At 39.4% G+C, this 12,661-nt stretch overlaps 1 protein-coding gene across 4 annotated transcripts in view; it reads right to left on the bottom strand.

Moving 5' to 3' along the window:
• Positions 1 to 12,661, bottom strand: part of ino80 (INO80 complex ATPase subunit) — a 70,444-nt gene that overhangs the window by 9,151 nt on the left and 48,632 nt on the right. For all 4 annotated transcript variants that reach the window (XM_042095009.1, XM_042095008.1, XM_042095007.1 and 1 more), the window contains 5 exons: positions 8,687 to 8,781; positions 7,296 to 7,368; positions 6,767 to 6,925; positions 5,380 to 5,482; positions 4,540 to 4,628 (listed from right to left, as the gene is read on the bottom strand). In XM_042095009.1, the coding sequence (XP_041950943.1) occupies positions 4,540 to 4,628; positions 5,380 to 5,482; positions 6,767 to 6,925; positions 7,296 to 7,368; positions 8,687 to 8,781 (519 nt within the window). The remainder of the gene's footprint in view (positions 1 to 4,539; positions 4,629 to 5,379; positions 5,483 to 6,766; positions 6,926 to 7,295; positions 7,369 to 8,686; positions 8,782 to 12,661) is intronic.

The following is a 12,661-nucleotide window of genomic DNA, read 5'->3' on the forward strand; positions in this document are numbered from 1 at the left end:
TAAACTCACCCTCTGCTTTCTGATCTTACACATCACACTTCACCAAGATAGTAGATTTACTCACTAACATTGTTGTGGAAACACAATAAGCATGGAAACTAAATGCACACTTCCTGCAACTGCATACCTACTTGAAATAAGTTACTCCTCTAGTAAGTATTCACATGAAATAAAACAATAAAACATTGAGACCATTCAACAAAGCACACTGGGTAATAACAAATTCAACACATGAACTTGTTGCTATGGACTCGTCTCTAGGCTTCCTCAGTCATTGTAAAGCTGCCGAAGCTGAACATTGTCCAAAACTCAATTTCTCAGACGAGCGTCAATTTGGGAGCTTGACTACACTCCTTCTTTCTCAAATGACTTGAAAATGCCGTTTGCACAATTTCACAAATAATCACAGGGACCGAAAAATACCTAACATGCCAAATTTTTCCAGGTTTAGGCCTATTATTTTAACTTTTCCCCGCTGTCTTGCCGTTTTAATATTTTCCCGTAGAATATCCCATATTAGGCCTACTGTAATACTCTCCTAACATTAGTCCTGCATTCTGGCCTGTGTGTTGTCCTGTTGTTACCCCTTGCCCTTCCAGAGAAACAGATGTATTCAAATCATCGTTTTGCTTGCTTAAATGCGAACTCAGAGTAATGTTAACCTACAGTAGGCCTATTTAAGTTAACGACGTGGTTGTCGTGAGAGCACGATTCATTGGCGCTTGCAGTGTTTGGCCATAGGCTATGTCTATGTGCGCACCTGCCAGGCTAAGAGCCAAAGAAATCCCCCTGTATATTCACTCCAAGTTGGCCTACCATAACTTACCAACTCTACACTGTAGACCATAAACTGGCTATTTATATGACCAATGTATTTGTTCAACTGTATGAAGCAGAATTACGCACTACTTGGAACGTAACACATTTTTGTTGGCAGGAGAGAGAATGACAGCGATTAACAAATTGCACTTGTTGCTGGTTACCAATAAATAGGGCCTACTATATATTTTTTTGCAAACAACAAAAACAGAAAGGATGGAGACAGCAAAGCTAGAGATGGGCAGGAACAAGGTCAATTGGTAGAAATGCTTGTCAAAACGTTAGGAGCTGGATGTGTGGATGAATGAAGCACAAGTATGCTTTATAAGCATGCACACTGTTTAAAGTTAGGCTAGGCTACACGGTAAACTAAGTAAACCAAAGTTAAATTTAGCTTTTTTAGGGCTGGATAAAGTTGACCAAATGGATATAGGCTGTTAGGCGTGAATAAAGTAGGCTACTTTGTTGCTCAAACCCTTCCAACGTGGGGACGGATGTTGACATTTTCCGTATTTTGCGTGAGAAACCCGGGAAATCTCCCTTATTTTCATTGTTCAATGTTGACAGAGCTATGGAACGAAAGAGAACGTTATATGGCGACAGAAATCAACAATCAAACAAGCCACTTTGATTTTTTGCTGTTTTCATTAATACAAAAGATGGGTGACCCCCCCTCCTAGAGAAAAAAAAGTTAGGTGGCCCTCCCCTCAACAAAGAATAAAAAGACATGACCCTCCCCTATTTTCCTCCGGTGGCCCCGTTTATAAATAACGAACGGTCCCTTAGCTAAATCATTTGTCCAGCTGTTTAAAAAAAAATCGTGCTACATTCAAACGCAAAAGGTGCTTTGATATCTTTTTCGTTTGAACGTCGGCAAGAAGGCATGCTGCAGTTGCAATGAATGAGGATAATTGGTTTTATCTGCAGATTTATTTTTTGCATTATTTTGAATATGACTCGCGCCAGTCTCAACAGCATGTCTACTTTTTCCACACGCATCTAAGTTCTAACACACAACCCCTCTCACTTTCTCTCTTTCCATCCCTGCGCACGGGGCTTTCTTAAAGGAGCTGCACCATTTTACAACAATTGCATCTACATTTTCAAATTAGAATGTTTTGTCTGTTTAAGTGTAAGCTTAAACTACCGTGATCAATTTAAGTTCCCATGCCCCCGCTGAAAGTCTCATGCGCTTATCGTTACACTATCACATCTATAAGTAACCGTGACAAATAGGGTAAGATATATAAACTCACGCTGTTGTATTATCATATATGTTTGGTAATGGCTCACTGCGTCATGGAAGCAGTTTAGTCAAGTCGCATCAAAAATTCAAAGATAGTAGTGGCAGAACTCCCAAGTGACACCTTGTGGTTGTTTGTGTCAACTGCAGTTTGTGCATTTCTGCTGAGAAAATGGGGTGCGTGATTCATGAAGGAACCCATCCAAACTTAACTGGGAGTACTACCCACTGTAGTATCTCCATTGCAGCAGATCTAACTATGTTATGCTACTCCATTTAATTGGGTGCATTTGAGTGTCCACGAGAGGCAGGTTCCAGCTGGCTTGTCATTGTTGACAATTGATATCTCCTTTTTATAAGAAACTTTTAAAAGGAAATCGCGATGGCAACAGTAGTTCCCACTACTGACCAATTTATAAACTGTGAGAGGGCACAGCCATAGGCACAGCACTAGCCATAGGCTAGTGGAGCTGGAAAAAGAATCTTAAAGTGACAGTGCACCATTTCTAAATTAATTAAACTAAATGAATCAAATTAACAGTATTTCTTAAGAAATACATTTTCTACAACAAAATTACTTTGTCATTTAAATGATACAAAATGTTATATATATATATATATATATATATATATATATATATATATATATATATATACACACATTATTTTTTTTTGTTGTGTGGCCCGCCGGCCAATTTTTAAAACCCAATGTTGCCCAACTTGCCCTTGAGTCAAATTTGGACACCCCTGCCCTAGTGCCTTCCATGCAGCGCTGCCTGGAAGACGACATTGGGGGCTTAAAACACCAAATAACGTAGCCTACACAATGCAGAAAAAATAAAAAAAACTTACAGCCTAGATATAGCTGGAAGCAGCAATGATGTGACCATGGCAACTCGATGCTATTACATCAGACATGGCTGTGAGTGCTCACAGCAAGGCCCTTTCCGAAACTAGTTAGTTACATGTACTTCACCCCCTCCCTAGCCACTTGCTCTCTGTTTGCACGTCCACGTGGAGGGTAGGGGTGTAACAATGCATAGGTATCGATGCATCGACCTAATCGAAAACAATACAGCTCATTAAAGGTGCTCTAAGCGATGTCATACGTTTTTTTAGGCTAAAATATTTTTTTGTCACTTACAGCAAACATCACCTCACCATCCGCTAGGTGCCTGTGACCCGAATACAATATAAAAAAACGCGATCTCTCTGGATAACCCAAGCCCCAAAAACAGCCACAAAACAACTTGGGCAAACCTTGCCCATAAAAACATAAACTGTTCAAGCAAATCACCGACGAGATGCACGTAAAGGAGAGTTTCAATTGCACGGGAGGAAGGGGGAGGAATTAGCGAGCTAGCTTTCTGTTTTGTTTGAACGTCAACAGAAGTGACGTTACCCTGCATCGCTTAGAGCGCCTTTAAGCATCGATGCATGTTTATTTTCACCCCACCATTTTCTCCACATAAAACTTCTCTTTTGCCCTCTTAAACTGTAGATGGCGGTATGCAGGCTTGTTGTAGTACACCTTACATTTGAGTGTTTACACATCTTCCTCGACTTCTAGTCGCCATCAGAGTGCAGAACTTTTGTAGCAAAGGAGCAGTAGATGCCTTTTTTACCAAAGCTTACAACATGGTAAACTTACAACATGGTAAACAATTTTAACACTTTTTAAAACAATTCACAACAATTCTAAAACAATTTAAAAGGTAGAGTACGATAGGATAAGTCAGAGCAGTGAGTGCTGTTTTCATACAGTCAAGTGTCAGTTCTATTCAGGTGATAAGTGCTAGAATTAGCAAAGCTAGTTGTAAGTAGTGCTACGAAAGGAGATATTCTCTGAAGAGCTGGTTCTTTGGGAGTTTTTTGAAGATGGAGAGGGATGTCCCTGCTCTAGTAGGAACCGGTAGCCCGTTCCACCAACGAGGAACAGATGAGAAAAGTTTGGATTGGCTTGGGCTAGACGTCGTTTGTCTGAGGAGCGCAATTGTCGGGAGGTAACATATGCCTGTATGAGGGCATTCAAGTAGGTGGGAGCAGAATCGGAGACTACTTTGTTGGCAAGCGTTAGAGACTTGAATTTGATGCGAGCGGCCACAGGTAGCCAGCGTAGCTGGATGAGCAGCAGGGTAACATGAGCCCTTTTGGGTTGGTTGAGGACCAGGCGCGCTGCCGCGTTCTGGATCATCTGAAGGGATTTCACTGTGTAGGCAGGGAGACCTGTCAGGAGTGCGTTACAGTAGTCAAGTCGTGAGATGACTACAGATATAGCGCTTAATAATGCACCCTCAAAAAAGCAGCATCCAAATGCAAATAACTGAATAACTGTTAGTTAACACTGTCGCTGTTCGAGTATATAAAATGAACCAGATGCACACCCCTAGTACCACTATGAGTATTTAGTCCAAAACAATAAATAACCATAGCTCTTTCTGAGGTCTTTGTTCAAAAGCAGAACTACAAAAGCATACCCTCTCAGCATACTTTTCCCGTTTCCTTTTGCGGTCTTTTACTTTACTGCTCTCTTCCTGCTGTCTCTTCTCTTCTTGCCTCAGGCGCACTAAACAAAACAAGAGAGATAAAAATCAAACCTATCAACAACAATAAACCATAGCCATAGATAATATGTATTTTTTTATCTGTTACACAGAATTTCCACCTCATACATTTATGCCAGAGATATTCAATTAAACTTCAGAGAGGTCCAGTTATAATAATAATAATAATAATAATAATAATAATAATAATAATAATAAAATTTGATTTGTTACACAGCGCCTTTCAAAGCACACAAGGTCGCTTTAAAGAGAAAACACAGTGAAAAATAATAATAATCAGCACATAAATAAACAGAAAAACATAGTGGTAGTAAAAGGCACATTAAAGTCCACAAGCTATCTTAAAAAGGTGGGTTTTAAGAGCCGTTATGTATTGTGAGATGGAGTCGGGAGTGCGGATGTGTGAGGGGAGTGAGGTTATGAAGGGCTTTGAATGTCATCAACAGGATTTTAATGAGACTGGGAGCCAGTGTAGCTCTATCAGGAGAGGTGTAACATGTTGGGAGGACTCTGCGGGTAATAATTCGTGCTGCAGAGTTTTGAATGAGTTGGAGACGATGGATGAGTTTGTTTGGGATGCCTATCAGGATTGCATTGCAGTAGTTGATGTGAGATGTTACAAGGGTGTTGACAAGGACTTCAGTGGAGTGTTGTGTGAGGGAAGGGTGCAGTCTGAACCCTATTAGTCCACGGAAAATACCGTTTATCAATAAAGTTGTAAGTTTTAGTTAATAACAGAGAACGTGAACTCACACTTTTTTTCCAGCTCCTCATCATCCAGAAGCAGACTGACCACCTCTTTAGGCTTAAGTGTATCTGGCTTGAAGTTTCCTCCAGATATCACCATTCTCTGGATCTAAGGCAAAGGAACCACAATTGAGGTGTTGGGATAAGCAGTCACAACATCATTCCAAAATTATGAGAGTACTGACATCATTTGATTTGCAATACTATTACACTGTAGAATCTGACTGATGTCAAACTCAAGCTTTTACTGAAAGCAAACAGTGGATATTTCACAGGCTTGCAAAAGCATTTTTTATACGCTCAGTGTGAGTGCACTAATATATATTTCCCTTATACTTAATACTTATGTACGAAAACTGAAAGCGCCCATGAAAGTCCACGTCTGTTTTGCGGTGAAATATGTCCGCCTTGTAAAAGCAGGTGTTAAATCAAAAGCAACCTTAACTTTCGTTGGCCTTTCGATTGTCTTACTTTCACGTCATCCACTGACCAATCTTCCATAGCCTACGTGCACAAGTAGTTTGAGTAGAACTACTGCTCTTCATTATCTCCTTTTAATGTCGTCATCAGTTAACTTCATTCAACTGCGCTTGTGATTGAAGTATACGTTCAGTTGTGAACATTCGTAAATTGCGGTAGGGGGCGGAGAAAGGCGCTGATTACCCGATGAGCTACAGGTTTGATAAATAGCACATAAACTGAAGATCCCCTACGTTCGGTTTCTGCAGTTTTGCCATGGTGCTGATAACGCTACGTTCGCAAATGTAAGTACATCTGGCCTATTTCCTCAGAATAGAAGTGCCATTTTTTTTTTACAAAATGTTTAGGCTGTATACAAAACAAACTACTAGATACTCCAGCAAGGTTATGCTGCTGTGATTATTAAGCTTTCTGGCAATCAGAACAAATACAGATATTACCAAATTTGGCAAAACAATTTGAGTCAAATAAACCTTTCATGTGCATAGAGAACCTCTTCGATCTTTGTTTGTGATAAGAAATGTGTCGTGTTTATATTTAGTTTATCTAATGCTTAGGTATATCTACTTCTGAAATACAAGTACATGTTCGACTATGGTCCCGTAAGACTGTCTGGTTGCATGTCCATATAAAAAGCCCCACCCCATGCTGATGGTGAGGGAGACCAGCAGGTTATTATTGGGCAAAATTTCCCTTTAGGAGTAACAGCAAAACAGTATTTTGTAACATTAAAAATGGCAGTTGTAACAATTATGTGGACATGACAGGTTATCATGTGTTAATAAAGTGCTCACTGTAGGTCTCAGGGAAACATATATGGTCAAAAGATGGCCCCCGTGGTCAAATTATGTGTTTTACATTTTGATTTCAATGGGCAAATGGACAATTTTGTAATGGACACAACTTAGCTTACCTCACTCTTCTCTTTGGCTCTCTGTAAGATGCGCTCCTCAATGGTGCCCTTGCAAATAAGGCGATATACAGTGACCTGCTTAGTCTGACCAAGCCGGTGAGCCCGGTCCATAGCCTGTTGGTCCACAGTAGGATTCCAGTCACTATCGTAAAATATAACCTGGAGAGACAAAAACATGAGCTAATTGTGAGGAGGACCTGCTATGTGGTAGCTTATAAACTTTTTTGATGGGATTGGGCCAGACCAGACAAAACCATAAAAAGTTTAGGGAACGTTTTCTTTGATTCCATGGGAACAAAAATTCGGATAGGTGTCAATGGGGCATTGGTGTAACTATACAAGGCCGTGTGAGTTCATAATTCAATAGGCATCTCAGGTACAAAAAGAGATATCTGGCTTACATTTTTGTATGATAGTTATAAAACATGTTAGACACTTATTAGCAAAAGTCTGAGACCATGGTGTCAAATCCAATATTTTTGTGTTGATTTGATATGGAATAACACTAGAGAAACAAACAGAAACTCACTGTATCAGCTGCTGTGAGGTTAATGCCTAGACCTCCTGCTCTTGTGCTAAGGAGAAAGACAAAAATATCCGTCCTATTGGGAAGACAAAAGAGGTAAAGTCATCAGAGACATAGCATTGTCAGAATAAAGGGGTGCAGTGAGAAAGAGTTGAGGAGACAGACAGCAAGTCAGCCACCTTAAAATGAAAGAGCTTGTCACCTGGTGTTTTTACTTATCTGATATCTATAAATTAAAGGAGAATTCCGGTGTGATATTGACCTAAAGTGTGTTGAAACATGATACCGAGTGTGAACGTATGTCTCATAGCCCATCTCGGCTTGTCCCCTACACTCCAAAATCTGGCGCTAGTTAGGCGATGCTACCAACAGCTTTTTCAATGGTGGTGCTTCGGCATCGGGCTAGCCATGCAAATAAATCACTGTTTTACACCATTTACGAGGCTCAATGTATCTCCACACTTCATTGGTAGACTTCCGAGGGCCCTGACATTTAAAACGAGACATTGAGAACTTTGAAAAAGCACTGGTAGTTTACTTACAAGACGATTTATACAGACAGTATCTTCATGAAGTTTAGCGTTTGCAGCCATCTTGAATTTAGTCACGATAAGTCGAGCGACGAGTAAGAATGAACAGGTATGATAAAGGATCAGATTCCAAAAATAATTCCGTGGAATTATTTTTGCAGCAACTGGAATCCATGCATTTCCACTGAATTATTTTTGCAATCTGATCCCTTATCATACCTGTTCATTCTTACTTGTCGCTCGACTTCGCGTCGCGTGACTAAATTCATGATGGCTGCAAACGCTAAACTTTGTGAAGATACTGTCTGCATAAATCGTCTTGTAAGTAAACTACCAGTGCTTTTTCAAAGTTCTCAATGTCTCGTTTTAAATGTCACACACTTTAGGTCAATATCACACCGGAATTCTCCTTTAAACGTAGAGTCCATAATTGTAATCAAACACATTTTTTTGTCAAATTTCCCTAGCTTTCCATTCAGTTCAAAGTGTGGTCAAAGGACTTTTACACAAATGTGAAACAAACAAGGGACTCAGGCCCATGACATAGTCAATTCCAGTCAATTAATACCTTGCCTCAGAAGCACGGAAGGAAAGAGTGTAATTTGATTGGCTGTTGAGCTAAAATATTATCAAACTTTCGTGAGAATTGTGGACTCAGGGCTAAGCTACACCAGGCGCGTAACTGAAGCTCTCCGTTTGCTTTGCGTCTGCTGCAACATTAAGCTTCCACTATAATCATTGGAAGTAGCTACACCAGACGTGAAAAAAAAATTGACCATTCTTCTAAAATGGATTTTACGCATCGCGAATGTAACGCTTCAGTTACGTGCCTGGTGTAGCTTTCCTGTCAGACTTTAAACTCACCTGCTCTGAAAGTCAGCAACCATATCCCGTCGTTCTGAAATCTTGGATGAACCATCCAGACGCATGTATGTGTGCTTGCGGTAAACCATATACTCCTGACAGGATGAAAATAAATATATGGTACAATATACAACAGGGTACAACATGGTATGATGTATCTAAAGACACGTTCTTCATTGACACTGTAAGTGATGAAAATCACATAAACACACTGTTTGTAAACCTAAAGCAGGGGTCTCAAACACCCGCCCAATTCCGGCCCGCGATGTATGTCAAAATAATAATGTAATCCGGCCCTTGAGACTATTTTTAATTGCGACAAACAACGATACTGATTAAAATAGACGATAGTTCCAAGTACGGTGACAAATCTCATTTGTACTCTGCTCCACTATGTGCTAGACATCCAGAGCTTCATTCAAACCCAAAATTGCTGCGCAAAGTTTTCAGGAAATACTTGTATTAGGCTACACGCGAGAAACACAAAGACGTGCATTTGTAATGACGCGGAAGCGATGCAGGCCATAGTGTTGCATAAATTGAAGCAGAAATTAAGCAGAAATAGGCCTACACCAAATGTTGAAAAACATTTACGTGTGATGAAGTCTTAGGTAGGCTATGTTATTCACCTATTGTAAATCTGAAGAAGAATATCCTTTTGGAGATTATGATCCATCGTCTATTGAATGGAGGTGCGTCTGTGTGTAGCCTATACGACAGTGTCCACTAAGCATACCATGCTTATTTCGACCCTCTGCCCAACATAGCTTGGAGGTTGCAGTGGTAATCGTGATGATAGTGTCCGTAATGGACGTGGTACAGACAGCAGGGCTAGTAGAAATAGGGCTCTAAACTACAAAGTCACCCGCAATATGATACGAACTTCTGGGTACTCAGATTACCCGCGACAGGAACTGATTTGACCAGAATACTTACTACTACTTTATTATACTTTATTGTAGGCCTTGTGGTTTAGAAACCATATACATCTTAGGTGTTGGTATACATCTTAGATGTTTTCCTGTTAATTTGTTATGTGGGTAATATGAAAAAAGGAAAGTAAACCTGCTCAAATATGTTCATCCAGTATTTACTGAAAGGTGCATAATTTGAAGTGCTTGCCATCCAGTGGCAAATTAGATGGGTAAATGTACCCCCTTCATAAACTTTTGTTTTACTCAAAGATTTTTACATTTACAGTAGGACTTTATCTCTGACCACTTTCAAGCCATGGCCTTTTGAAATTTTGATATAAAAATCCAATGGTGTTGCTTTCTTATAGTTTCTTATATAAATATTTAAAATAAAATATTTTTATTTATAAGCTAAGGTTGCTAGCACAGGTGTCTAAAACTAGATAAAAACACTTGCACTTTCTGTTTGCAGTTTTGTGTGGTATTTGAAAAAAAGAACATTGCATTTTCAGAAATAGCCGGCCCTCCAATCAGATGACGTTGGCAGAATTGGCCCCCAGCTCATTTGAGTTTGAGACCCCTGACCTAAAGCTTAGATTAAGACACAGACATTTTAGTTAGAAGAAGAAGAAGAAGAAGAAGAAGAAGAAGAAAGACTTTGGATAACAGAACAGTGCATTTCTTAGTCCCGCCCACAACATTTGAGGTCGGGAAGTTCGGTCTGGCATTGCTCCATAGTGGAGCAAGTATGCTCGCCCTAGATCGGGCGGACCAATCAAATCGGACTTTACGATGATGGACAGGTTAGCAACAGTGTCTGGTCCATCACGTCATCTGAGCACGCTTAGATTAGGCTTATGTTTGAAACAAAAACAGTGTGTCTAGAAGGATACATGGCTTTTAAGACCCCATATGGAAACTGCATATTATTTAATGAGGTTTTATCACTGAAAACGATTATTTCTGAAAACTTTGGCCAACGTTGAGATGTGGGAAAACCTGTGGTTTCACTTTCATCAAGGGAAAACAGCACTGTTGCATTGCGACATTTTCCCTCGTTCATTTGAAATCTCTGATTGACCACCTGTTCGAGGGATTTGCGACAGCCTTATCCAGCTGTTTAACATGTTTGTAGCATGTCAGTGTTCAACAGAATTATTTTTAAAAACGGAGGGCATATAGGCTATCAGTTTTTTCCTAATAGCCTACTACACGCCCCATAATAACGTCCCAATGGAGCAGTATCAGACTCATATTCTGACTAGAATTGAGTATGACTACGTCAGGCTATGCATTTCTATGCACTGTAATAATAATAAACATTGAAAAAATAAAATTGTGGTCAAGTACAACAACAGCCATGAAAGTAGAAACGCCATTTTTTAAAAAAATCAGTGTAAAAATCATTCAGCTTCTGTTTAAATTTCCTTAACATAAAAAATGCACAGGAAGATTGTGGAGATGACGTAATGTATTTTTAATTTCTGTAAACTTTATACTTTTTGAGATTTAACAAAAAACAAGCTTATTTCCCCTGTAGACTTTGCATGGGCACTATGACATTATAAAGGGCCAATTAAACGGATTTGCACCTGTATCAACTGCCAGCTGCTCAACTAGGCCCCCTCAAAGAGCCAATTAAACTGATTGTACCTGTATTAACTGCTTTCTGCTAAACTAGGCCAACTCTCTCTGTGTCTTTTCATTTTACAAGGATATAAGGCACATTCCATCCAACTTTCTATCCATCAATCTTCTTCAAACCATTCACTCATCCACCCATTAAACTATCTATCAACATCCATTACAGTAAACAATCTGCCTATCAACATCCATTAAACTTTCTGTCTATCAACATCCATTACACTATCTACATCCAACTTTTAAACTCTGTCTAAACTCTGTTTAAAATATACTCTCAGACTTTATGCATACAATATGGCTCTCTTAAAACTACAGATCCTGTTCAACTGTGTCCTCTGTCCACAACTGTTAAAAAATAATAGTTCAGATGAGAAACTCATAAATGGAAAGAGAATGCATTTATTGATGTAAGTAAGTACAATGCTTGGTCATGGAGGCCTTGATCTGCTCAAAACACTGCTGCAGAGCTGCATAAACGAAGCTGCATGAGTAATAACATTTTTGCTGAAGAATGCTGCTGCGTGAGAACATATAACAAGCATAGATCGGAATCAAAAAGACCCCCCTATCCTAAGCAGATCTAGACAGGTGGAGCTGGGTAGGAGGAGGGAACAATTTAGTGCCGTCATCTCACGACTGCGTGAGTCTGACATCGGACCGCAGATATATAAAATACCCCGGCAATAGAAACGAGACTGACGTCACAACTAATTAGCAGTGTCACTCAGAGTTTCCCGTATGAACTAGTCATTCCTCACTACAATAATTCACTATTAAATAATTTAACTATTTACTCAACTATTTAACTGTTCAGCCATTCCAACTGACAGTTGTCATCAACTATGACTACGCCAACTGTTTACTCTGGCCACAACTGTTTCAAAATAAAAGTCCTTACTAATTCACTATTCAATAATTTAACTATTTAAACTATACAACTAATTAACTGTTCAGCCATTCCAACTCTCAGTTGTCATCACCTATGACTCCTGCCAACTGTTTTCTCTTCCCACAACTGTCTCAAAATAAAAATACTCACTACAATAATTCACTATTAAATCATTTAACCATTTAAACTACTCAACTATTTAACTGTTCAGCCATTCCAACTGTCAGTTATCATCAACTATGCCTCCAGCCAACTATATTAAACCACCACCACCTAGCAACCAACAGGATACCAGGATATGTCAGTTTCCATAGCAACCAAAAAGATTACCCTAGCAACCATCATAGAAACAGCATGACAACAAACATGTCTACCTAAGCAAAACCATTGAAACTATCTCTACATTATCTGTTTTAACACTGTATATTTTACATCATGTTTTCATGCACTGGTAATTCCTTGGAATTACATTTTCTAGTTATTATTATTAGCATAAAAGACTGGTTAGCTGTATGACAGCAGTATACA

Source organism: Alosa sapidissima, chromosome 6 (genome assembly GCF_018492685.1).
Source record: "Alosa sapidissima isolate fAloSap1 chromosome 6, fAloSap1.pri, whole genome shotgun sequence".
NCBI classification, from domain to species: domain Eukaryota; kingdom Metazoa; phylum Chordata; class Actinopteri; order Clupeiformes; family Clupeidae; genus Alosa; species Alosa sapidissima.